Genomic DNA, 27,547 nt, shown 5'->3' on the forward strand with positions numbered 1-27,547 from the left:
GATGAAAATCATGTTGGGAATTGTTGGCATTGGCTGATGGTATAAAACAGGCAATTCCTCAGACGAACTCATCTCTGATTTTAATACATTTCTCCTGATATTAGTTTCTATTTAACACAATTGGGAACAAATGTTTAAAAAGTTGCTCATTCCGTATTGCCTGTTTTACATACAGATGTAAAACAAACCCTATCACTGCTCCATGGGGATGAATTGTCCTGCAGTTTCACGGTAAATTGATGTTCTGATGCAGTACCTCATTTTCAACAGACCTTTCCTTTCCAGTTTGGAAAAAAAATGTACTTAGTATCAATATTCACCCATTAAAATGGAAGGTGATGCATAATTTGTGGTGGTGTAATGAAGAAAAAATCAGATGAAATGTAAGCAGTTTATGAAGATTTTCTAATCTGATCTGAATCCAGCTTCTTTTATACTTGTTCACTCACAACATTGTGCCAGTTTATTGAAATTGTGTTTATAGTTGAATGTTTTGGCTGCGCAAATTTAGGCAATTACCCAGTGTTTCTTTTTATTGAATGGAAAATCATGGCAAGGGTGGCCCTGAAGTCTAGAGATGCAGCCCCTGCGAGGTGGCAGGCTTGGTTTGAAAAGGACACCGAATTAGTAGGGGAGGTGCCATGGTCAAATTCCACCACCTTTCCACCTCTACCAGAATTATATTTTTGCTGGAAGGCCCATGGTGTCCACCCTGAGGCCCTTGAGTTACCAATTAAGTGCCACTTATAGCCCTCCACCCATCATGCCTCTCCATCAACCTCAGCAAAATGAAGGAGCAGGTCATTAGCCTCAAGAAACGGGGTGGAGGGCACACCCCTGTCTGCATCAATGATGCTGAAGTGAAGTTGGTCAAGAATATAATGTTTCTGGGAATGATGATCAACAATATGTCTGGTCCACCCATGTCGAAATGACAGTCAAGAAAGCACAACAATGTCTCCACTTTCTCACAAGGCTAATGAAATTCAGCATGTCCACAAGGACTCTTAGCAATTTTTATAGATGCCCCATAGAAAGCATCCTATCTGGATGCATCATAGCATGGTATGGCAATTGTTCTTCCCAAGACTGCAAGAAAGAGAGTGACGAGCACAGCCCAGTCCATCATGCAAACCAACCTTCCATACATTGACTCCACCTATACTTCCTGCTGCCTTGGGAAAGCGACCAACATCATCAAAATCCCCTGCTACCCTGGTTTACCCTGGTTATATTCACTGCCATTTTCTTCTGTCGGCACAAGATATAAAAGTTTGAATATCCTTACCAATAGATTCAAGAACAGTTTCCTTCCTCACTGTTATCAGACTTTTGAATTGACTTCTCAAATATTAATTCTGATCTCTCTCCGCATCTTCTCTGTGGTTGTAACACTATTCTGTTCTGCTACTATGGTGCAATCTGCCTGTATAGCACACAAAACAACACTTGTCACATGTACCAAGAAACAGTGAAATTAGTAAATAAGTTAATCAATCTATCAATTCTCTCACACACTCCCCCGCACCCACCTGCCACTCCCCAACTGCTGTCTTCAAGTGGACCTATTAACATGAAGCATTCCCAAAAGCTGATGACCTCTCAGCAGCTAGTCCCTTTGGGCAGTGTGGAAGTGTGACTCCTAGGATTCCAGGAGTTGGTCTTCTTTCAGCAACCAGGGCCTTCTATGTGGGGCTTCTAAGCATAAGAGCTATTCCTTCTTGTTGGCCAACATCTCTCATTGGGTGGGACTCCCCAAGGTCTTGATTCAAGACAGAGATGCAGGCTCCACCTTTTATTGTAGGTGCATTCCTCCACCCCCAACTTTCAACCTTACAAGTTCTTTTCTTCATTGTAGTCCATGTCAATCCCATCAGCTTGGACTCTCCCATGTTCCAACTCAACCCTTTTATTCATCTCCTCGATTGTTCCGAGCCGAAGCCTATCATCTAGTCATTTCCAACATAGCAATCCCTATTTGAAGCCAAGGTGGTGGTGCTTGTTGATGATCCCCTTCCTGTAGTACCCTATTCCCTCATATGCTAATATTGACTTACTGATTTTACATCAGAGGTATCCCGTTTGGTATTCAAGTGATGTCATGTGCTTTCTTGGAAATAATATCTTGAGTTCACTGTTCCAAATGACTGTCTGACCTATTTTAAAAAGTACAGAACTGAAACCACACATCTATTTTACCTCAAGTGCCAAATAGGATAAATGTATTATTTAACTACTGCACATTTGCTTATACTGTACCTGAATGTGATGTACACATGGAGCAATCAATCAAATTCCTGCCGATCCTTGTCCTCCTCTTTCTGGTAGGTGCTGCACTGAGTAAGAATAGCACCTGTTAAAAGCCTGGCAATCATTTAAGGAATGGAACTTTACTTACACTTTACTAACAAAGAGGAAGGCAGAGATTGCTCTGTGCAAAAGCTATCATTTCAGATGTTTAGAAAAGTTTCCAAGCTAGTATGGGGTATTGGTTTTTTTTTAAAGATTACTCAGGTGGGCTGAAGCAGTAGCTTCCTGCATTTTTGCTGACATGATGTCTGGAGCTACAGATTGTATTGGTAGAGGCTCCAAGCTTTATTTATCACACAGCTGTCCAGGAATCTCTTCCATTCTTATTGTCTGCCATTGGCATGTGTTGGACAGAATAATCTACCTGTCTGGCTGGGTTATGAACTTTCCTTGACCATCAGGTCCTGGGGTAGAATTTAAACTCTGAACTCTTGATTGAGAAGCGGGGATAGTATTCACTGCACCTCTATAGCTTGTGTCTGTGTGTGTGCCCCTTTAAGGAGACATGATGAAATAAGCAGTGGCTTTCTCACGGGTGAAGACCATTTGTTTGCTGGGTTTTGTTGCTATAGCTCCACTGTTTGCAGAATCACCGTGGGGAAACTGTAACTCAAGCAAGGTAAGAATATTACTATTGCATTGGCACTGATCTTAATCTATTGGAAAGGAATGTATAGATTTGCACAGCTGCATCCTTTTATTTCACTGGAGTTTTTCCAAGGTTAAAAGGTACAGCCATTTTCTGTTGACACTTGATTCTACATTTATTCCCATACGTTATAGTATGAAATCAGACTTTTGTTTGGGCTCTGTAGTTGTTCTGACTGCAGTTTCACAAAGTTGGCTTTTTTCAAAGTTTGCTATTCTTCTTAACCACAGGTCTTGGATCCGTTCAGCAGTGCTGAGGCATCGCTATCTGGAAGTTGTCAGTCGCTGGATAGATCAATAGACAGGTAGACACTTGCAGCTGTGAAAAAAATGATTGAGCAATGTCAATATATTTATGGATAGTCCTTTATTAAGAGAAGAGATAAGAGCTTTGCTTCCTATTCTCTTGTGTAGCTTGATTCATCTCAGTTGCATGAACCCAATCAAATTTGTAATTTCAGCTGATGCTAATGTATAGCACTGAGGGAGTGATGAACTGTTGTAAGTGCCATCCTTTGAACAGAACATTAAGTTGAGGTTATGTCTACCTGTTCAGTTTGGAACCAAATTTTGTATATAAAAAAAAGACTGATATTAAGCACTGATGAGAGCAAGTCGATCAAAAGCTGTGCTCATCTAAAGTTATTGAGGGTAGAAACATTGGACTGTATTTTCTGAGGAGAGGCTAACTTGAAAAGGTTGTCACTCTTTCTCCCTTTTGACACATTAAAGAGTTGCATGTTTCTGGCTGAAGATCTCCTCCCTGCCTTTGGACACAAACTCTTTATCCGCATGCTGTATCCTAGCTTTCCTTCTTTGCTCTGGAGATGAAGGCCCCCTTCCCTAGCTGCTGGAACCAAGCCAATGTCCCCACATTGCTGGACCTGACCACACCTACCCAGTCCCCAGATCTGTCTCCCTCTGCTATGCTGCCCCACTGGCATTTTCTCGCCACCCCACACCCAACTACAGTGATGTACCCTAAATACTCCATCATTTACCTAGTCTACTTGCCAGCTCAAGACTGATATTGACCACTGATGAGAGTAAGTGGATTGAAAGCTGTGTTTATCTAAACTTACTGAGGGTAGAAACATTGCACTGTATTTTCTGAGGAGAGGCTAACTTGAAAAGGTTGTCACTCTGTTCTTTTGACACATCGAAGGGTTGCATGTTTCTGGCAGAAGATCCTTCCAAACTCAGAGCTGCACTTGCACATTCTAACAGTTCCTTCATCGCGTAGAACAGTCAGGGGAAAGTAAACCCTGCCCTCATTTTTCTCAAAGCAGTCAGTTGGTGTGTCCTGTAAGTTAAAGATCCGGTATCACAGATACTCACTTTGACAACTGCTATGAATTGGTAAATACATAAAGTAGGAAAGAGGCTACTGCTGGGAGGGCAGCATGGCAAGTGAGAAGTGTTCCAGGCCAGTAGGGTGCCAGGTTGGTAGGGTACCATGTGGGTAGGGGTTAGTGTGCTGGGGGAAGGGTGCCAGGCTAGTATACTAGAGTGCAGTTTGGCAAGGAGACCAGGTAAATGATGGAGTATTTAGGGTATATCAGGGTAGTTGGGTGATGCTAGTTGGTGGGCGTGGCGGGGTGCGGCTTGGGGAGACAGGAGTGGTGGGGGTGGTGGAGAAAATGCCCAGCAGTGGGGCAGCATAGCAGAGGGAGTCAGATCTGGTGACTGGACAGGCATGGTCAGGTCCAGCAGTGTGGGAACATTGGTTTGGTTTCAGCAGCTATGGAAGGGTCATCATCTCCAAAGCGAAGAAGGGGAAGCCCGGGTGCGGAGTGTGGATAAAGAGTTTGTGCCCAAAGGCCGGGAGGAGGGCCGAGGTTGTGGGATGACTTCGGGTCCCAAGCATAGAGGGTTGGGCTTTGGGTCTGGTCACTGGTGTGTGTCAGGTCCCAGGAATAGAGAGCCTGTTGGATCTGGTGTGGTTGGGTTGTGGGAATCCACAGGATCCCCATGTGCCGTTTCTATACATGCTTCAGAAATAATAGTCTGGTTAATTGGAAAATCCAGGCTATTATTCTCAATGGTATGTTAATTTTTTATATTTGTTAGTCTCCTGAGTATTCTAAAGACTGTTTGTCACAGTCAGGTTGGGATGAAGGATCTGTTCTGGATATGATTGCCAGGGGTTCAGGGGAAGTGCCAGGGGTGGGGAGGTTGTTAATCAGTGAGTCAGAGAATCGGTTTAAAGCTACCCAGGAGTTAGTCTAGATTTTTCATCTTCTAAACGTCTGCGTGATTATTAGCTTAACTGAGGTGGAATCTTCTGAATTCTCCAGTGTCATTGGACTCTTTGAATGGTTTCTAGTTGCCAGGAAATTGCCCGGGAAATTGAATTTTCTACTGCATCTAGAAAAATGTCAGATTGCCAGGCTCTGTACTGTCCTCAGACTTCTGTTCATTGGAAAACGGGATTGTCAATCCCTTGAATGTGTTCCATTTGTTTAGATCATGGCTGCTCTGCATGTTAACTCCATTAACCCACCTGTTTCCTAACTTTTAATGTCCTTGACTATAAGCCTCACTTTGCTTTTTAATGTAGCTTTAACAGTTTTTTTTCTGGTGAAGGGGTTCAAGATTTCCCCTACTCTTTGTGTGAAGGAATGCTGTCTAAAATCATCTCCAATTTTATGGAAATGGCCCTTTTTTCCAAGGAAGAATCCAAAATAAAAACATTTTTTTGTCTAGCCTATCAAGTCTTTGAATCATCTTAAATACTTACGTTTGCTCACCACTTTTATATATATTCAGGCAGATTTCATGCAGATGTTCTTTTGCCTTAACACGTAACTCCAGTACAGCTCTGATGAAGCCGTATCTCTCTCACTTCCAATGGCAAAGCGTCATTTCTGGGGTGTGGTGACTGGAACTTAATGAAGTTATTTAGATAGGATCTAACCAAAGTTGTGTACTGCGATAGCATAACTTCCATCCTCATCTTCACACATTTTGACAGTTTGTTTTGTTTGTTGATGGACTGTGGCCATCACTATCAAGATCAGTCACCCATAATTGCCCTGGAGGTGTTGGTGATGAGATGCCTTCTTAAATGCTGGAGTCTTTGATGTGTAGGAGAATTCTAGGATTTCAAACTGGCAATGTGTCGTCAGGATGGTGTGTGCCTTTGGGGGGGGGGGTCATTTTGCAGTGAGGCATTCCCGTGCAGCTGCAGCCCTTGTTCTTCTAGATGATGGAAGTTGGAGTTCTGGAAGGAACTGTTAGAAGAGTCTTGATGAGTTGGTACACATGGTTGCCACGTGATTGTTGATGAAGTGGGTGGATGGGGTGTCATTCAAGTGGCTGCTTTATCTTGGATTGTGTCAACCTTCTTAAGTGTTGTTGGAGCAATATCCATCAAGTGTTTCACTACACTTACAGATGGTGGTCAGACTGGGTGAGGTAGTTGCTCACTGCAGTGTTCCTGGCCTCTGACTTGCTCTTGGAGCTGCAGTATTTATATGATTGGTCCGGATCAGTTTTTAGTCAGCGGTAACTTTCAGTCCGTTCATAGTTTGTGTGATGGCAGTGCTATTGTACATCCAGGTTAGATTCTTTCTTGTTGGAAAAGGTCATTGCCTAGTACTTGGGAGGCACTAAAGTTGGATGTTGTCCAGGTCTTGCTTGCAAATGATGTGCAGTCATCAGCGAACATCCCCACATAGATCATACAGTGTGACTACAGACCCTTTGCCCAACTTGTCCATTCTGACTAGGTTTCCTAAACTGAACTGGCCTCATTTGCCTGCATTTGGCCCATATCCCTTTAAATCCTTCCTGTCCATGTACCTACCAATCTACCTTCATGCGTTTTAAGACCTTCAACACCTCCTATTCTGTAATACGGGCAGTTTTCAAGACTTCTGATTGTATGATGAAGGGACGATCATAGATGGAAGATAGTTGGGCCAAGGGCACCAACCTGAGGAACCCCTGCAGAGATATGCTGGAGCTGAGATGACTGACCTTCAATAACCACATCTTCCTTTGGTCTATGTATGACCCCAGCCAGTGCAGAGTTTGCCCTGACTCCAGTTTTGCTGGAGCTCTTTGATGCTACATTCAATGCCTTTGATTTCATTCTTACCTCTCCTCTTTTTACCAGATGCTTCTGGCAACCCCTTTGGCAGTTCCATTTAGTTTAGGCACAATCAGGTTACTTTTAAAAATACCAAAGGACGCTTTGTTTCCCACAGCAGTATCGCACCTCCCTTAGCAATGTCCCAGTACTACAACCGAAAGGGTCCTCTACCTAGCAAAAATGCTTTCTAAAGTTTATATTTGCACTTAACAGTTCTAATGTGGACCAGATTTCCCATCCATGTGGTGAAATTAAGAGATACCTGGTGATGTTTTATATGGCCAGCTGTCTCTGCAAACCTGCAATTTGAAGCCCCCCCCCCCTCCTGCAATTTGAAGCCCCCCCCCCCCCCTGCAATTCTCCACAAATGTCAAAAATTGTAGGTGCAATGTACTGGTTCAGAAGTCCAGATTCATGCCTCCAAAAAATGTGGTCCACAGTGTTATCTGTTCCTCCTCATACCTGGAGGTGTTGTTGGATAAGCATAGAAATATTCTTAGGGTTGAATAAAGAAGACAAAAAGGACCAAATTTTAGATATTTTTAATTAATCTGTTCAGGTATCTTGTGACACATCATTGCAACAGGTGGGATTTGAACTGAGGCCCTCTGGCTCAGTGGTACAGTACTGAAGAGCACCTAGGACCAATTTATATGCTTATTCCATCTACCAAGAGGCATTGATTCAAGACTTGCTTTGATTCCATAGGTGGTATCAGTTATCACCATATGGCCTTCCTCATGAGGGAGCAAATCAATAGGCAACAGATTGGAGGTGGTGTGAGGTATTTCAGTTGAGTCCACATTTGTCCTCATGTAACTTTCTGGAAATGAATCATTGGACGGGAATAAACAATGAGAACCCTGGATAGGCTTTTACTATTTTTCTCTCTTTCTCTTTCTCTCTCTCTCTCTTTCTTTCTTTCTCTCTCTCTTTTTCTCTCTCTCTTTTTCTCTCTCTCTTTTTCTCTCTCTCTCTCTGTTGAACTCCTTTCTTCCTGCAAGAGTCTGCAATTATTAACAGTCAGATTAACTGATTGATGTGTATAATAAGATCTGTGTCCTGTAGTCCTGCCCGACTAGCTATCTGATGAAGGAGCAGTGCTCTGAAAGCTAGTGCTTCCAAATAAACCTGTTGGAGTATTACCTGGTGTTCTGTGATTTTTAACTTTGTTCACCCCTTCCACCGGCACTTCCACATCAGAGGAATTTGAAGATATGTCATGACCGCCCTTATAGAGACTATCATTGACTATCATAAAATCAAGGAAAACTGCTGTCTGTACATGGTCATGTACATGTGACTGCTCACCCACGGCAACAGGAAAGTCCTTAACTATCCTCTGAAATGGCCCAAGCAAGGCCTCAGTTCAAGGCCAATTAAAGATCAGTGCACATCCCACAAAGGGTTAGTCAGTCACTGGGTTATTTCAAATTCAATTGTAACTTCAGTTTGATGGCAGTACCTAATTATCATATGAATTCTTACCAAGGATTTAAAAGCATTAAATAATAACAGAATTTCAGTCAATTACTGTAAATTAAGGGCTTGAAGTCAAAAATTTTGATTTCTAAACTCTTTGTATGCTTTCATTATTTTCAAAATTCACAGCCCATCCTTCAGCCAGCCTGGAGTTGCAAAGAGTTATACCGATGAATGCTTCAACTTCAAAGGTAAGAATTTCATATGAACTGCCTCCCATTACTATGGGTTGCAAAAAGGTAAGTCAAAATTAATATGAGAGAACATGTTTCAGTACCTTACTTTAAGGTAGGGTAAGGTTACAAAATGCTCTGTAGTTATTTGAGAACCAGGAAGATAGGTGATGGGAAGGTTGGTTTGTGTTGAAGGTTGAGATGGGTTGTCTGAAAGACCTGCATTATTGGGATGGGGTTGTTTAAATGTGTTAATAATGAAGAAAACACAGTCGAGGCGAAGAGTAATTCATCTACACAGAGGTGATGGTGGTGATCCATGTACAATAACATGATGCCCCATGTTGAGACGATTGTAATTCGAGCATTTGAAAGGTGATGAGCTGAGCCTCAACTTTGACATGGCAACAGTGGCATTAGTACTGTCCAGTGAATCTGAATAGAGGATTACTTACTGGCAATGTTTCCATGCCTGTCTCGAATTGTCTGCAAGATTGTGGTGGTTGAGCTGTCTTTGTGAACTGTTGCAGTCATTGTGATATCAGGTTCTACAGTACTATTGGAGAGAGAACTTCAGGAATTTACTCAACAACACGGGAAATGAAGATCTATTTTCAATCAGATATTGTGCAGTTTGGAGAGTAGCTTTTAGGTGGCTGATCCAGATAAATTTCTAGATTAAGGTAATGCTTTAATATGTCCAAGTTGTTATTACATTGATTCTGACAAACTTTCCATTTAATTAGATACACTGGCGATTTGATGGTGGAAAGTTTTTTTTAAATGTGCCTGAGGAATGGAAGGCTCTTTTTGAGCACTGATAGTGTCTTTGCATCTGAGCTAGGGTCCTAGGTTCAAGTTCCACCTGCTTCAGTGGTGTATAATACTATCTCTGAACAGGTTGATTTGAAAATATCTACCATGATGAAAGGTGGAAGGGGACTTTCTGGCACAGTGGTAACGTTTCAGGGCCAGGAAGTCCCACCTGCTCCAGCTGTGTGTCATTACAAGCCTGAACAGTTAGAGTAGAAAATACCCTGTTTTTATTCTTTTTTGACTTTCTCTCAGCAGTTTGATGTAACTGCGGGGCTTCTTATGCCATTTCTGTAAACAGTGAAAAGTCAACTACAATACTTTGGTGTGGGGTCACATGTAGGTCAGGCCAAATGTAAGTGACGGATCACCTTCCATTAAAAAATGCTAATGAACCAGATTGGCTTTTCAGCCAACTTTTTTAAAACTCGGATCAGCATTACTCATAGATGTTTTATTTTTCTGATTTATTCCAATTAGTTGTATTCAATAGTAGAATTTAATTCATTTAATGTCCAGTTTAGTCCAGGCTACTGGAATATTAGCACCTATGATAGTAGGGTGGATTTGGCAATGGTGAGGCTGAAATAAGAAGTTAGTCAGGCTGATAACCTGTGGTTCATCTCAATCTCTGTCAAATTCTCACTTAATAACCATACCTGAATATTTCTCAGACATGGTCATAATTGTAACCAAGAGCAGGAATTCTATGTTTTTTTAATCTTTCCTACATTGAAAAATGAAATGTCTCCTAAAACTGATCCAACTTTTTTTTTAAAAGCCAGCTAACAATACAAGCTAGGAATTAAATCTTGACCTTGTGACACAGTAGTAGCATCCAGACCTCTGAACCAGAAGGTCTGGGTTAAAGTTCCACCTTCTTAGATATGTCTGAAGAGGTTTCTTTTTTAGATTACGTACTTATAGTGTGGAAACAGGTCCTTCGGCCCAACACGTCTACACCGACCCTCCGAAGAGCAACCCACTCAGACCTATTCCCCTGCATTTACCCCTTCACCTAACACTATGGGCAATTTAACATGGGCAATTCACCTAACTTGCACATTTTTGGACTGTGGGAGGAAACTGGAGCACCCAGAGGAAACTCACATTGATCAAAAATATTTTAAACATTGCCCTCATTGGTGTGATTGCACCAGCACCATGCATGTGCTAACAAAACTGGCGAGAGAGTCTCTTAATCTGGATTTGAGAATATTCAACAAAGACAGAAACCGTTATAATGGTAGACTCCCATTGATAGTCAGTAACCTGTTTACACTGACAAACCAGACTTAAACATGAAGAGTAAATTGGAGAGGTTATTCAAAAGATGCTGAAGTTTGACGCACTGTTTCTCAGCAAGGAATTGCCTGTTGGCTGGGAATGGAGGGACTGGGATAAATATTTTGACAGATTGATTTCAGATCATATCATTGCTTCACGAACATGTGTATTGTATCAACGTACTAAAGAGAACTCCACCCAAGAATTAGTGACCATAATTAAATCAGTATGACTTTTCATGCTTTCAAATCAGACTGACACAAGGGTAAGTGCTCATTTTTATCTGGCACGAATAAAGCACTTACAATTAATTAGCATATTCAACATGGAAAGTATCCCAAAATTCTAAGCAGCTGGTAATATAACCCAAGTGGAGTAGAAGGAAACATGACGTTTTGTTGTTTTTTTTTCAGAATAACCTTGAACTAAAGAAAAAGAATTCTGACTACAGGGAATAATCAGAATTTTTCAGATTTTGTCCCCTTCCATTATGTCATTCAGTTGTGTTAAACCTGTACTAGCAAAAGCACAGTACCTTAAACTTAATTTTAATCAAGTCTGGATTATTTGTGAGTATTGTTAGTGGAAAGTAATGTAAAAGATAATATTTTTACACATTCTCATGATCTGTCATTCCAAAATTGACAAAAATACATTCTAATTCAGTGCAAGGAGGTTTTGCCAGTTCTAGGCAAGCTGCTCAATTTGGGATTCAAACTAATGTTGTGTCTTACTCTTACGTACACAGACTAGATCTGTGGCTGGAGTCATACTGAACATGAGGAAGATGGTTGTGATTTTTTTTACAGGTCAATCATTTCAGCTCCGGAGGTTCCTCAGGGCAATGAAAGAAAAATGCTGCAGACTGGAAGTCTGAAATAAAATGAGAAAATCCTCAAGAAATTCAGCAAGTCTCGCAGCACCTGAGGAGAGAAAAGCAGAGTTAACATAGGGTGGCTCAGTGGTTAGCACTGCTGCCTCACAGCACTAGGGTCCCAGGTTGGATTCCAGCCTCGGGCGACTGTGTGGAGTTTGCACATTCTCCCTGTGTCAATGTGGGTTTCCTCTGGGTGCTCCAGTTTCCTCCCACAGTCCAAAGATGTGCAGGCCAGGTGAATTGGCCATGCTAAATTGCCCACAGTGTTACGTGTATTAGTCAGAGGGAAACGGGTCTGGGTGGGTTACTCTTCGGAGGGTTGATATGGACTGCTTGGGCCGAAGGGCCTGTTTCCACACTGTAGGGAATCTAATCTAACATGTTGAGTCCAATAAAATTCTTCTTTTGAACTGATTGGGGTTGGAAAATAGCACATTTATATGTTATTGAGAGAGAGGAAGAAGGTGTGGGTGGAATAGCCGATGATGGTACAAAAGAGAAAAAAAAGAGTGCTAATGGTGATAAAAGAGCCATTCAGGAATAAAATAATTATAAATGATTGGTGTGTAAAGGAAAGAATGGGTTTGTTCTGCAAAAGCACAGGTGGTCAGGGTGGGAGTCTGCGTTGTAATTGAAATGGAGAACAGAATTCACACTCTCTGAAGTTTTTGAACTCAATGTTGAGTTCTAAAGGCTAAGACCATAAAACATATGAGCAGAAACAAGGCAGTCAGTATACTGAGTCCACTCCAACATTCAGTGAGATCACAGCTGATCTGCAAGTCCTCCTCTCCACTTTCATTTTTCAATTGACCTTGGTTCCCATCATGATTATGAAACTATTTCAGCCTTGACCTTAATGAAACAATCTTGACAGCTCTCTGCAGTAAAGAATTCCACAGATTCATCACCCTCTGGGAGAAAAGTTGCCTCCTCATCTCTGTCTGAAGTTGGAAACCCCACCTCTGAGATGTCTTCTGGTCCTGGGCTCTCCCGCTGGGGGAAGAAACCTCTCTGCATCTACCCTGTCCAACCCATTATCATCTTGGCTTGTAAATCCCACCGTGAAAAGTTGTGTAATTGACTATACCCAATCTGATAACTTCAGCAGGAAAACATAGAGTGACATGAAGCTGCTGGATTATTGAAATAGTTTCATCAACAGCTTTCATTGAAGAAGGGAACCAACCATTCCTACGGAGAACTGCGGATACTGGAGATCTGAAACAAAACCCCAGAAACTTCTGGTGAAACTCAGTAGGTCTGGCAGCATCTGTGGGAAGAAAGCAGAGTTAATATTTTGAGTCTAGTGACTGTTCTTCAGAATGGTTCTGATGAATGGTTCTGGACTCAAAATGTTAACTCTCTTTCTTTCTTTCAACAGGCTGCCAGGCCTGTTGAGTTTCGTCAAGAATTTCAATTTTAATTCCTACAGACTATGGCCCACACATGATTGCAGTCCACACAATACTGTCACTTGTTAATGGCCTCTGAAATGGCACACCAAGCTTTTCAATTGTACTGACAATCACTATGAAGAGCACACCACCAGTTTGTGAAATTAATTAATAAAAGTGGGTCAGCCAACAATGCCCACATTCTGCAATTAAATATATTTAAATTGTTTGCTGTGTCATAGAACATAGAACAGGACAGCATAGTACAAGCCTTTCAGCCCTTGATGTTGTGCTGACCTTTTATCCTACTCTAAGATCAAACTAATCCACATACCCTTCATTTTACTATCATCCATGTGCCTATCCAAGTGTCGCTTATGGTTGACTTCTAACTGCCCCCTGAGCAAATACAGATGAGCGATGAATGCTGGAATGGTAACGACAGCCACATCTTATGAATGAATAAAATAAAACTGAGTATTTGTCAACAGGGATACAAATGGTTTTAGGATGTTTCAATTTTTTTTCTCTCTTCCCTTCTCATATAATCTTTATGATTTTTCACACCCTTTTGCTGTTACACTGTCCTGTGATTAAAGTCTGGATTTCTTATTTATACACTTTGGATTTGAGTTGAAATACCTGCACGCAAGTTGCCAGAAACGTCTTGCAGACCTGGATTCCAATTGTAAGGAGCCTGAGTATAAATATTTTGACACATCTGTGCAATAACACTGGGCTACCCAGCCATATGCAAATCTCCTGAAATAACTTTTAAAAAACATGTGTTTTTCAACAGTTTATCTCTGTTTTCCACTGATTATTTTGGTTGCTTCTGTTACAGTTTCAGAAAGATCTAAAGTAATAAAAACACCAGATAAATCTTTTCAGAAATAAAAAAAACTTACAATTTATGAGTTCTAGATAGTGACCACTTAAATTCAAAAAGGAACCCAATGAAAATAATGTGATGTGCTTTAGACACAAGTGTCATACGTATCATAGAGCTGGAACAATCTGCTGATTGGCTCTGGTCCTCTAGGGATGCACGAACCTTTCTCAAATTCAGCTTCCTTGGCTCTGATGTGGTACAGACTGACGTTTAGAAAATGGAAATATTTGAAGTGTACATTAAGACAGCTTGTTGATAAGATTATAATATTGAGCTAAATTCACAGAGGCTTACATTCCTAAACACCCATGTGAGCAAGAGTTCAAAATGTTGAACAAATAAGCAAACGATCATTTATTTCATTGTCCTCTACTTCCTCTCTGTCTCCATTGAATTGTAGTTTTAAGCCAATTATTGATAACTGATCGGTGTAAGTCAACTCAAACCAGGTTTTGGTAATGGACGAAGTGAAATGCTATGTTAGCTTTGCTCATTTTTTAATTGAAATATTAAATTATTCTATTAGAAATTAGACTTATTTTACTTTTGTTTTCTCTTTCAGAACCTGCCAACCGCTATTGTGAAAGAGCAGGAAAAGGTGGGACATACCCACGGCAGTATCACGTCTCAAATCACCGCAAGGACTATAGTGATGGTAAGTTAAAGCACAGAGCTTTTGAAATTCCTGTTCACGTATGACAATGCCAACTTTGTTGTTTCATTTCCTGAGGCAAAGATTAGTATCCTTGTATCCAGTGAAAATGCAGAATATTTGTGATTTTCAGCCGGCTATTTGCTTGCTGCAAAACCTTTCTCGAGATTCCAAAACATACGTCCGTTTCATCATTTAGTTTGATTTAAACATCATGAACCCTGAATTTGTTCCAATGAAAATGGTTAATAGGTTGCAGTTCTAGTTGCAGAATTATCTTCCAGCTAACTTTAGGAAAACCATGGAAACAAAACATTTGGCATGCCGTTTTAAAAGTACCAATTACATTGTAATACATTAGTAGAAGTTCTAGTTTTTATAAAAAGAAACAAGGTCTCCTTTGCAGTTGGAATTGTTTGACATTTGTTATCCACAATTGCAGGGATACTTGGAGATCATTAATACCAGACCCAATGGTAGCTGCTCTTTGTGTCAGAACTTGCAGAGTGTTGGCAGGCAGTCCAACTTTGAGCACTTCCTGGACCCTCCCACTGCCCACACACATGCATTTTTTCCAGTCGGTGTCAGGGAATAATCATTTGGTATGAGAACTGTGTTTTTATTTTCCACCTCCAGAGCTCAGCAGACTGAATTTAAAATGTTTGTTCTCCCATTCCCATCATCTTTGTGAACAGGGAGCTCAGCACAAGTGCATGATCAAGAGTTGGACCTCCCTCATTTGTAGAAATTAATTGCACATTAACTGAATTATTGACACTGTTAAAATAAGAAAGTTTTATTAAAGCTTGTTGCACTATGGTTTTCCTCTGACCATTTCGTATCTATAAAGTCATAGAGATGTACAGTACAGAAACAGAACTTGCGCTCCAACTTGTCCATGCCGACCAGATATCCCAACCAAATTTAGTCCCACCTGCCAGCACCCAACCCATTTCCCTCCAAACCCTTCCTATTCATATTCCAGAGGCCTTTTGAATGTTGCAATTGGATTACCCTCCACCACTTCCTCTGGCAGCTCATTCCATACACACACCACCCTCTGCATGAAAACATTGTCCCTTAGATCTCTTTTATATCTTTCCCCTCTTACCCTAAACCTATGCCCTCTAGTTCTGGACTCCCCCACCCCAGTGAAAAGACTTTGTCTATTTAACCTATCCATGCCTCTAATGATTTTATAAATCTCTATAAGGTCACCCCAGCCCTCAATGCTCCAGGGAAAATAGCTCTAGACTATTCAACCCCCACCCCACCATAGCTCAAATCCTCCAACCGTGGCAACATCCTTGTAATATTTCCTGAAGCCTTTCAAGTTTCACAACATTTTTCCAATAGGAAGGAGACCAGAATTGCACGCAATATTCCAACAGTGGCCTAACCGATGTCTGTACAGCTGCAACATGACCTCCCAACTCCTGTACTCAATACTCTGACCAAGAAAGGAAAGTATACCAAACACCTTCTTCACTATCCTATCTACCTGCGACTCCACTTTCAAGGAGCTATGAACCTGCACTCCAAGGTCTCTTTATTCGGCGACACTCCCTAGGACCTTACCATTAAGTGTATAAGTCCTGCTCAGATTTACTTTTCCAAATTGCAGCACCTCGCATTTATCTAAATTAAACTCCATCAACCACTTCTCAATCCATTGGCCCATCTGATCAAGATCCTTTTGTAATCTGAGGTAACCTTCTTCGCTGTCCACTATACCTCCAATTTTGCTGTCATCTGCAAACTTACTAACTGTATCTCTTAAGCTTGCATCCAAATCATTTATATAAATAATAAAAAGTAGAGGATGCAGCACCGATCCTTGTGGTACTCCAGTAGTCACAGGCCTCCAGTCTGAAAAACAACTTCCTGCACCACCCTCTGTCTTCTACCTTTGAGCCAGTTCTGTATCCAAATGGCTAGTTCTCCCTGCATTCCATGAGATCTAACCTTGCTAACCAATCTCTCATGGGAAACCTTGTTGAACGCCTTACCAAAGTCCATATAGATCACATCTACCACTCTGCCCTCATCAATCCTCTTTGTTCCTACTTCAAAAAACTCAATCAATTTTGTGAGACATGATTTCCTCCACACAAAGTCATGTTGACTATCCATAATCAGTCCTTGCCTTTCCAAATACATGTTCCTCAGGATTCCCTCCAACAACTTACCCACGGAAATGGGCCCTTTGGCCCATATGTTGTGCCGAACATGACACCAAATTAAACTAATCCCTTGTGCCTGCCCTTGGTCCGTATCCCTCCATTCCTTGCAATTCTTGTGCTTACCTAAAAGTTCCTTCAATACCACTATAGTATCTGGCTCCACCATCACCTTGGCAGTGTGTTCCAGACTCCTACCACTCTGTGTAAAAACACTCACCCTTCACATCTCCTTTGAACTTCCCCCTTTCACCTTAAATGTGTGTCCTCTAGTTTTAGGCATTTCAACGATGGAGAGGAAAAAGTTCTGCTGTCAACCCTGTCTTTACATCTCATAATTGTATAGACTTCTATCAAGTCTCCCCTCAGCCTCCCTGTTCCAGAGAAAACAATCCGAATTTTCCCATCTTGTTCTCTTTATAGCTCATATTCTGTAATTCAAGCAGCATCCTGGTAAACCCCTTCTGCACCCTCTCCTACACCCTCTCCAGGAAAATATAGACCAGCCAATTCTGAATCCATGCAGCCAAGTCACCGTGGATCCCAACCATCTTAATCTCTTTGATGGGGCTACCATGAGGCACCTTGCCGAAAGCCTTACTAAAGTCCATGTAGATTACATCTGCTGCTCTACCCTAATTGATCACCTCAGTCACCTCCTTGAAAAATTCAATCAAATTAGTAAGACATGACCTGCACTACACCAAAGCCATGCTGACTGTCTCTAATTAGGTCAGACTTTTTCAAATTCATATAAATCCTATCTCTAAAAATTCTCTTCAATACTTTCCCAACCACCACTATGAGACTCACTGGTCTATAATTTCCTGGATTATTCCTATTCCCCTTCTTGAACAGAGGAACAGCGTTAGCTATTTGCCAGTCCTTTGGGACCTCACCAATGGTTAGTGAGGATAGAAAGATCTTGGTCAAGGCCCCAGAAATCTCCTTCCTTGCATGTCTCAAAGGAGTAGATACCATTGGACCCTGGGGACTTCTCCATTGTAATGCTCTTCAAGACACCCAACACCACTTCTTTCTTGATCTCAAAATGTCCTAGCATATTGGCATGCTCTAAACAAATCTCACCATCCTCCATATCCTTCTCCTGGGTGAATATCAACGCAAAATACTCATTTGGGGTCTAACCCACATCCATTGCTTCCAAGCACAAATTCCCTCCTTTATCCTTGAATGATCCTACCTTCTCCCTAATTATCCTCTTGTTTTTAATGTATGGACTGTTATGTATTTTGCTTTTCCATTTCTGTTTTAGCAAGATCTTGCATACAGTTTGGTTGACGCATTTGGCAACACCTCAGGAAAGCTTGTTTCAAATTGCATTCCATTTCTAGTGAAGTGAAATGAGATGTTTCGCTTGGTGATAGGTGTAATTTTTCCGTTGTATCATGATCATTTTCGCTTTTAGGGAGAAGAACATTTCCCCGGAGCTTCATTCATCAGGAAAATCTTTTCCAACTGGTTCCTTCCAGTAGATCTCACAGTGCAAATGGGGACAGCATGGGGGGTACCCTGCAGTATGATGAGAGCCGAACAATTCGATGGGGCAATGAAGATAAAAATTGCCTGAAAGTTCATGACAGGCACTTGACTTCAGTGTGTAAGTAAATCTGGAGCACTTCTTCCAAGTGTAACTGACGTAGGGGTGCATTGAGATGAGCCACAAAGAATGATGATAAGAGCTCATATTATTAGATTACATTACATTGTGAAAACAGGCCCTTCGGCCCAACAAGTCCACACCGACCCGCCGAAGCGTAACCCACCCATACCCCTACATTTACCCCTTTATCTAACACTACGGGCAATTTAGCATGGCCAATTCACCTGACCCGCACATCTTTGGACTGTGGGAGGAAACTGGAGCACCCGGAGGAAACCCACGCAGACACGGGGAGAGCGTGCAATCGCCACACAGTCAGTCGCCTGAGGTGGGAATTGAATCTGGGTCTCTGGCGCTGTGAGGCAGCAGTGCTAACCACTGTGCCACCGTGCTGCCCACGTTATTTATGTTCTTAAATAAATTATGGTTCAGTTTTTTGATCACCAAGTACGTGTCGTTCTGCTTATAATGCATGTTTTGTTAATACAAATTCACTATAACGCGATTGACAAATTGGGGACACTATTTCACAAACTGTTAAACTGTTTGTCAGCTGTAACATGATTACATCACCAACATTTTAAGCGCTGTTTGTAAGGTGCAATTTTTCTATAATGCTGGGTTGCATAAAAACACAACCATCCCATTATTGAAGAACTATAGGGTTCTTTTGTAAAGGTGAAAGTTCTCTCTTTTTTGATCCTTCAACTTCTGCTCGAAGGCATAGACGTCATGCATCGAGGAATTGTTCACATTTATAATGTGGTTGCACACAATGACCATAGGAATTGTTATTTCCAGAATATTAAGGAGGGACATCATTCATGTGTTCAAAATTAGTATGGATGAAGTGGGCCTAGATGTTTCTGAAAAGTCAGAGGGATTAGATACTGTGTAAGGAAAAGATTTTTCTGGTTGCTGAGTGTTGCAGCATTGTACAAGTAAACACTTAGCTTGACACTAAATGTTGATATTGCCCAGATTTTAATGCAGCCCTCATGAATAATGGGATTAATTTGGGTTGGACATCCAACTTATATCTTTCACTTGAATATAACATTCAGTCATTTGAATGTAAACCTGCATTTGGCCTGTAACTGCCAGGTTCTCTCAGATCAGGTTAGTTTAAAATTTGAGGTTATAAATCCTGCAAAGTGAAAAATGTATCGTGTGATGTGATACATATATATTCATAACAAATGGTTTAAAATAACCCTGTATTTAAATTCCTGTTGGTGTAGCAAACTGAAATTTAGCAGTTAGACACGAACATAATTCCTAAATAAGTTGGGGAATGTGCTGCAATGCCTGCTTCTTTTAATGATTGAAATTCACAACCAGCATTTTATGGACTGGTGAGTAACTGTGTTCTGAAGTAGTCGTGGTGTGAGGTTGTTGCTAAAAAGAAAGGCCATGACAAATTAAGCCTACTTACGTTAACATGCAGCACTTAAAAGGGGATGGGCATTCTGGTTAGATCAGGAAATGGACATATTCTAGCTGTGATTTTCACTTGAGCACATTCAGTAATGGAACACCATGCCAGTTGTTGGCTTCAGGGTTTGCAGCTTTGTACTGCAGACTTCAGTGCAGGAAGGAGAGAGAGGAGAGATGACATCAATTCATAGGGGCCAGCAGGACCTGCAGAGAAACGTTATCAAACTTGGGGAGCGTGCTCAATTGATTGGTTGGTACATTGGCTTACCTGCAAAATAAATGGAGGCCAGTGTCAAACAGCATCACTTTGACACAGGACTTTGTGCAGAGCTTGGAGCCCATCATTTCCCATGTATAAGTAGGGAACAAAGGCAGGAACACACTAGGGGATTCAATGATGCGGTGTCACGCAGCATGCATTTGCGCAACAGCATAATCAGAAGCCACCAATACTTTAGTGGTCACTCAAACTGAAGTCATGTAAGCTAAGCTTGCTGCCACTCCACCATCTGCTTCAGATACCAGTTTGTGTAGGAGGCTGCCAGGCATCGGTCTTGAAACACATTGCTAAGGCACCATTTTCAATTGTGACAGCAGTTCTATGGAGTATAATCCTGCTATCCTCTCTCAGGATGACCGTGCTCATCCACACCATCACCATCATTTCCACTTTGACACTGCCCAATGTGTGGGGTGTGCACAAGAGTTAAGAACATAACATATATAAAGACAAAATATATGTGCGCGCGCGCACACACACACACACACACATTGCCTTAAAGCAAAATAAAATGTCTCAAGATACATCATTGGGACTTAATAAAGCCAAATTCAACACCAACCACATGGGAAATACAGGCAGATGGCTAAAAGCTTTGTCAAAGAATATGGTCCCAAAGAAAGCGAGGTAGAGAGTCAAAGTTTTAGGAAATTCTGAATCTTAAGATCTGAACAACTGAATGCACTACCCCAATGGAGTTATAAAAGGCCTACTATTTTTAAAGCATTGCAGTCTTTTTCTATGTTAATAATTCTTATTTTCTTTTGAAGTATAATCAAAGGCAGATGACAGGAAGTACACAAGAACTGCATTTTAACTGGCCTTTTCTCTCTCAGTAGCCCCTCGAGCTCCTATTAACTGGAGACTGGGGAAGTTCCTTGGCCGTGGAGCATTTGGAGAAGTTTACCTGTGCTATGATGCAGACACAGGCAGGGAACTGGCAGTCAAGCAGGTGGCTTTTGATGCAGATAGCCAAGAGACAAGCAAGGTTGGTGAATTTGATCCAAAAAGGAATGAGTAAAACTGTTCATTACTCACAACTCATATACTGTATTCTTGTTAGACTGTGCTGGCAGTAAAGCAAAAAGTCTGTGACTTCCATTGAATGTTCCATGATTATAGTTAGTTCCAGGAAATAGCTTCATCCTCCTTTCAAGCAGTGAGGTTATGGGGATTACTTCTTGCTAATGTAACTTTTCCCTTTGCCATATCTTAAAGTTCACATTCTGATTGTGATAAGTTTTTATTCTGGATCATGAAGAATCTTTCAGAACAAATGGCAAAAGAAAAAGGGAGGAAATGAGGAGAAATTCTTTACACAACAAGTTGCTACAATCTGGAATGCATCAATAGCTGATTGGTGGAAACATTCAGTAGTAACTTTCAAAGATGAAATTTGACATATACTTGAATAGGAAAAATTTGTGGAGCTATGGGACAAGAGCCAGACAGTGGGATAAATTGGGTAATTCTTTTAAAGAACTGGAACAGACATAGACCTTTCAGGACCTCCCTCAGTGCTGAAAGATTCTATGAACATTTGTTGTGCAGAAGTTTTATATTTAATAATTTTTGTGCACTTGGGTTTGAAGGATTGTGGAGATGCTTGCATTTATTTTGATAGACCACTAGAAAGGCACATTGGATTTAAATAAAACATTTTTTGGAAACACATGATTCCAAACAATTATTTGTCTAGATTGCTTGCACTCAGTTCAGGGGAAATACCCACCTTTGTTTTATGACTGGGTTTTATTACTTTTTAGTTTTAACAGTGCTTACAGGCTTGGAGTTTGTATTTGTATTTTCAGTTGAGGAAAGCCTGCTATATAACAAGCTGCTCAGCTCATGCCTGTAAAAGCCCTTTTGTGGGGAAATACCATTGTTCTTCAGGAATCATGATGAAGATTTTTCGCACATTGTATTTTATGAGCAAGTCGTGCTTGCCAATCCCCAGATACACCAGGACATGGATAGTCACTTGCTGACATGTGCACCAGATTGGCATAGTTCCAAATAGAATCCTTACAGTGTGGATGCAGGCTATCAAGTTGACACTGACCCTCCAGAAAACCCAGACCCGTCCCCAGTCACTTTCTCTATAAACCCATGGCTAATCCATTTTGCCGACACATCTCTGGTTTCTATGGGCAATTTAGCAAGCCCATCCACCCAACCTGCATATCTTTGGACTGTGGGAGGAAACTGGAGTAGACATGGGGAGTGTGGAATCAAGCTTGGGTCACTGATGCTGTGAGGCAGCAGTGCTAACCACTGAGCTATCATGCCACCCTAGCAGTGTTCTATGCTTCATCGTGCTTGCCAATCCCCAGATACACCAGGACGTGGATTTTCACTTCAGTCACCAAAATGGACAGTGAGTTACAGACATCCACAACGATCTGGATGAAAATGGTTTTTCTCATGTTCCTTCTAATCCTTTACCAATCACTTTAAATCAATAATTGCCCTCTCTGTTGTGGAATCTAGCCTTCCATGCCCAAGGCCCTCATTTTGTACATCTTGATTAAGTTAGTCCTCACTCTTTTCTGTTCGAAGGAAAACAACCAAAGCCTTTTCAATCTTTCTCCATAATTACAGCTTTCAAGCCCTGGAAACATTTTTGTAAATCACCTCTGTACTCTCCCAAGAGCGATTTTGTCCTTCCTGTGACCAAAACACAAAGCTTCAGCTGAGACCCAGACAGTTTTTGCATGATTTTAGCATTATGTCCCTCCTCTTGTACTCATAACGAATGCAGTGAAGGAAAACATCCGTTATTTTTTCTTTGTACCTCCTGTACCTTTCCTGCCACCTCCAGGGACCTGTGAACATACACCCTAAGGCATCTTACTATTTCCACTCTCAGTATCCGCTTCTTACCCATTGTGTATTTCCTTGCCTTGTTTTCCCTCAGATCCATAACCTTGTTTCTGGATTCAATTCAGTTTGACACTTTTCAAACCCCTCAACCAAACTATTTTCATTCAGTTTACTGTCACAATTTTTACTTTCAAATACTGCCCATTTTTTAATTTGCAAATTTCTCGACCATGCTGCCTACATTTAAATCTAAATCATTAAAATACCTTGCAACAGCAACTGATTCAATGTGGAATCCTATGGAAGGCCACTGGAACACGCTTCCTATTTGCATAAACATCTGTCAACCGTCACACTTTGTGTCTTGTCCCTGAGCCAATTTGGATTCAACTTGTTACATTCTCGTGTATCCCATGAGCTGGATAAATGTTTGTCTTCATAATATTATGTGTTAACCAAATACTACATTTTCATTATATTAGTTTCATTTTATAATAAATTGATAAATTTGTGTTTATTAAAGAAACCGGCATTATGAACATTTTCATTATAAGTCTTGCAGCCAAGACAGCTCTTCCCACTCCATGTCTTGCAAGGATTCCATCCCATTCGCAAACGTCATATCTGTTTAGATGATGCCACCTTCCAAACCAGCACTACTGAAATTGCTTCCTTCTTCCATAACCGTGTTTTCCCACCCACTGTGATTGACAGGGCCCTCAACCGTATCTGACCTATGACCCGTGTCTTTGTCTTTGCTCCTTCCCATCACTCACAATAGCGTGACTGTGTCCCCTCCTCTCTTTTCATTCCACCAGCCTCTGCAATCAAAGGATCATCTTCCGTCATTTTAGACAACACCAGTAGAGTGCCACCAACAAAAACATTTTCCCCTCACTCACCCTAACTGCATTTCACAGGGACAGTTCCGTCCAGGATATTCCAGTCCATTCCTCAACCACCAACACCACCCCATCTTCCTACGGCATCTTCCCATGTCACAGCTGAAGGTGCAACATTGGCCCCTTTCCCTCTCCCTGCTCACTATTCAAGGGCGTCAACAGTCTTTCCAGGTGAAGCAGCATTTCTCCTGTACCTCCCCCAATCTGATCTGTTGTATTCGCTGCACAACACCTCATCTTCAGACTAGGCACTTTACAATCTTCTGGACTTAATATTGAGTTCAACACCTTCAGATTGTGAACCCAGTCCAATTCCTTCTCTTTCTTTTAGCTTTACTCTGTCACCATGTCTTCTCTCCCCTCCCCACACTCCAGTGTGTTATTTCCAATCTGGCAGTTAGGTACAGCATTGTTCTGCCATTCTCACATTCCAGTCACTTAATCCGCACTATCAACACCCTTTCTCTCCCTGCAATCCCCCCACAATTGCAAAAATGTTGTCCACTCCACACTTCGCATTATCTTTGATAAAGAGTGAACTAGACTCTAGTTCTTTCTCCGTGGATGTTGCCTGGTCTGCTGTGATAGCCAGTATTTTTTGTTTTCAGTACACATTTCAGCATTTGCAGTAACTTACTCCTACTGAAGGTGAGCAGCATTTTACTTTATAACTTTTTTTAGTTTAGACTATTGTACTTCCCACTCAATCTGGTTTCTTTTACATTGGTGAATCCAAATGCAGACTTTGGGGAACACCTCTGCTCTGTCCGTAGCTGTGACCCTAACCATTCCAATAATCCCCCTTGCTAACATTTCTGTCCTGTGCTTGCTGCCATGTTCCAACAAAGCATGCAACAAGTTCAAAGAACAACACCTCTTTTCCTGCTCTGGCATTTTACAGTTACTAGGACTCAATATTAAACTGTACAACTTCAGAGCCTGACTGTATGCTGTCAGTCCTCCATTTTCTTTAATTTCTTCTTCTCAAGTCCACTCCATCGCGCCCACCCCCAACCCCGCCGCTCCACCCTTAGCTTTGTCTTGTTTCTTGTGCTCACAGTAGAAAGGACCCATTCTCTCTCTTTCACACCATTTTTACATCTCTAATTTCCTTTCTCCACAACTAACAACCCTTGTCTTTTGCATGGTGCCTCTACGCCACCTGTTTCCTTGCCTCTCCTCTAACTCTGTGAAAGTATAAAAGAAAAACATTTTCAAACTCTTTTCAGCTCTCAACAAGACTCAAAATATTTACTGTGTTTCTGTCTCCACAGATGCTACCAGAACAGCTGAGTTTCCCCACATTTTCTGTTTGTTTCAGATTTCCAAAAGCCATAGGTATTTTGCTTTTATTTCCTCATTATTTAATTGGCTGCATTCCCTCCAAAGTTAATGTGTTCTTCCTAAGGTATTTCTAAAGCCAAATACAGGTCACTCAAGTGAGAGTTTTGCATTACTTAAGCATGATTTTATGCTGTATCTAATTTCATGCAGTGATCTAATCCTTAAACTATAAAGCACCACATTCCATTAGCCTTCCTGTTTATTTTTGGACCTGTGTATGATACTTTAATGTTCCTTTGTTATGGAAACATGAACCTCTTTGAATTGTTAGTCTTCAATGACCAAGACACAATCACTTCTCCATGCTGCATACCCCATTCTTCTTCTTATCACAGTAATCCAAAACGTTAAGGTAATTTGGAAGCCACAATGAGGAAATGTTCTGTTAGACAAAGTACTCAAGCAGTTTAAAAAAAGTTATTATTTTAGATCAAGAAACTTTCATTTTGAAAGGGGTCAGAAAAGAGTTACCAGGACTGGAGGGTTTGAGCTATAGGGAGAGGCTGAATAGGCTGGGCTGTTTACCCTGGAGGCTGAGGGGTGACTTTATAGTGGTTTATAAAACCATGAGTGGCATTTTTAGAATAAATAAACAAAGTCTTTTCCTTGGGGTGGGGGAGTCCAGAACTAGAGGGCATAGGTTTAGGGTGAGAATGGGAAGATTTAAAAAGGACCTCAGGGACAGCTTTTTCATGCAGCAGGTGGTGCACATATAGAATGAGCTGCCCGAGGAAGTGGTGGTGGCTGGTACAATTACCACATTGAAAAGCCATCTGGATGGGTATGTGAATAGCGAAAGTTTAGAGGGATATGGACCAAGTTCTGGCAAATGGGACGAAATTAACTTAGGACCACCTGGTCTGCGTGGACGAATTGGACCTATTTCTGTGCTGTACATCTCTATGACTCTACAACTAGAGAATGTTCTGGATGCCATGGCATGGAATAGAATATCATAGAATCCCTACAGAATGGAAACTGGCCATTCATCCCAGCAGGTCCACTCCGACCCTCCGAAGAGAATCCTATCCAGGTCCTATCTCTATAACCCTGCATCTTTCCCATGGCTAATGCACTTAACCTGCACATCCCTGAGCACTATGGAGAGTTTGACATGGCCAATCCACCTAACGTGCACATCTTTTAAGCAGGTACAATGCCAGGATTAGATAGGAAGGAGAGGTGGAAAGAAGAAAAGGAAAGATCTGTAAGACGTGTGTGATGAAATGGTAAAAACACAATGATACAAGGTTAAATGGGCTGTAAGTTCATCATTCTGTGGATGAAAATACGTGTTTATTAAAAATTTGACGTAACTGTTGCCGGTTCATTGCTCTTGCAGGAAGTCAGTGCTTTGGAATGTGAAATACAGTTACTAAAGAACCTCCATCACGACAGGATAGTGCAGTATTATGGATCGCTACGGGATACAATGGAAAGAAAACTGTCCATCTTTGTAGAATATATGCCAGGAGTAAGTATTGAGCTGTTGCTTTATATTTTAATTTATCCGCTATTATGTGACTACATTTTTTAAAGCAAGTTTTGTCCCATTGCTACAGAAATTGCTGACTCTTCTTGGGAAATTGTCCAACAGTTAGTGGTAGCCCTTCAGTGTCTCATTCAAGCTCCCATCTGCCACGCGTGAGCCTTCATCAGTCGAGTGTTATCAAGGACATCATGGGCAAGCCCAAATCTGTCATTGCTGACATTTTTCTCCTCTATGTTGGCTTCTTTGTTTAAAGACTGGAGTCTATTTTCTTGCCACTTCCTACTTCTATACCTAATTCAGCACAGTTGGGAAATGATCCAGAGACGGGAAACAGGTAACATAAAGGCTTATGAAATTGGGGGTGTTATATTAGCATAGAGAGAGAATTGTTTTATGGACAAGAGGCAAAGATGGGTATGAACATGGTATTTCAACTTGGTAAGCTGTGAAATCTAAGGGAGTGATACAAGGGTCAGTACTGGAGTTTCACCTATTTACAATGTGCATTAATGCCCTGTGTAGATGATGAGACAGAGAATATGCATCAATTGCCTATGAGATAAAGCTGTAAGAAGGACATGCACACTGCAAATAATTATAGACTGGTTGAGCAAGTGAGCAACAAGATTACAGATGGGGTACAATGTGGGTAAGTGTGAAGTTAGTCATTTGTAAAATTAGAAAGGCAGATTTTTTTTTAAAAGGTATGTAATTTGAAAACATTGCTATTCAGAGAAACTCAGGTGTGTTCATACAAAGAATGGCTACAGACTCAACTCCAGGATGGTGTGTTCCCTTCCTGGGGCCAAGGTCAGAATGTCACTGAACCAAAAGAAGG

At 41.3% G+C, this 27,547-nt stretch overlaps 1 protein-coding gene across 3 annotated transcripts in view; it reads left to right on the forward strand.

The window, feature by feature from the left end:
• Window positions 1-27,547, forward strand: part of map3k22 (mitogen-activated protein kinase kinase kinase 22) — a 112,646-nt gene that overhangs the window by 60,214 nt on the left and 24,885 nt on the right. For 2 of the 3 annotated variants that reach the window (XM_060823765.1, XM_060823768.1), the window contains exons 9-14: window positions 3,190-3,263; window positions 8,666-8,727; window positions 14,538-14,630; window positions 18,237-18,428; window positions 20,985-21,136; window positions 26,560-26,691. In XM_060823765.1, the coding sequence (XP_060679748.1) occupies window positions 3,190-3,263; window positions 8,666-8,727; window positions 14,538-14,630; window positions 18,237-18,428; window positions 20,985-21,136; window positions 26,560-26,691 (705 nt within the window). The remainder of the gene's footprint in view (window positions 1-3,189; window positions 3,264-8,665; window positions 8,728-14,537; window positions 14,631-18,236; window positions 18,429-20,984; window positions 21,137-26,559; window positions 26,692-27,547) is intronic. The other variant, XM_060823767.1, reaches the window with a different exon arrangement.

This window comes from Hemiscyllium ocellatum, chromosome 4 (genome assembly GCF_020745735.1).
Source record: "Hemiscyllium ocellatum isolate sHemOce1 chromosome 4, sHemOce1.pat.X.cur, whole genome shotgun sequence".
Classification (NCBI taxonomy): Eukaryota; Metazoa; Chordata; class Chondrichthyes; order Orectolobiformes; family Hemiscylliidae; genus Hemiscyllium; species Hemiscyllium ocellatum.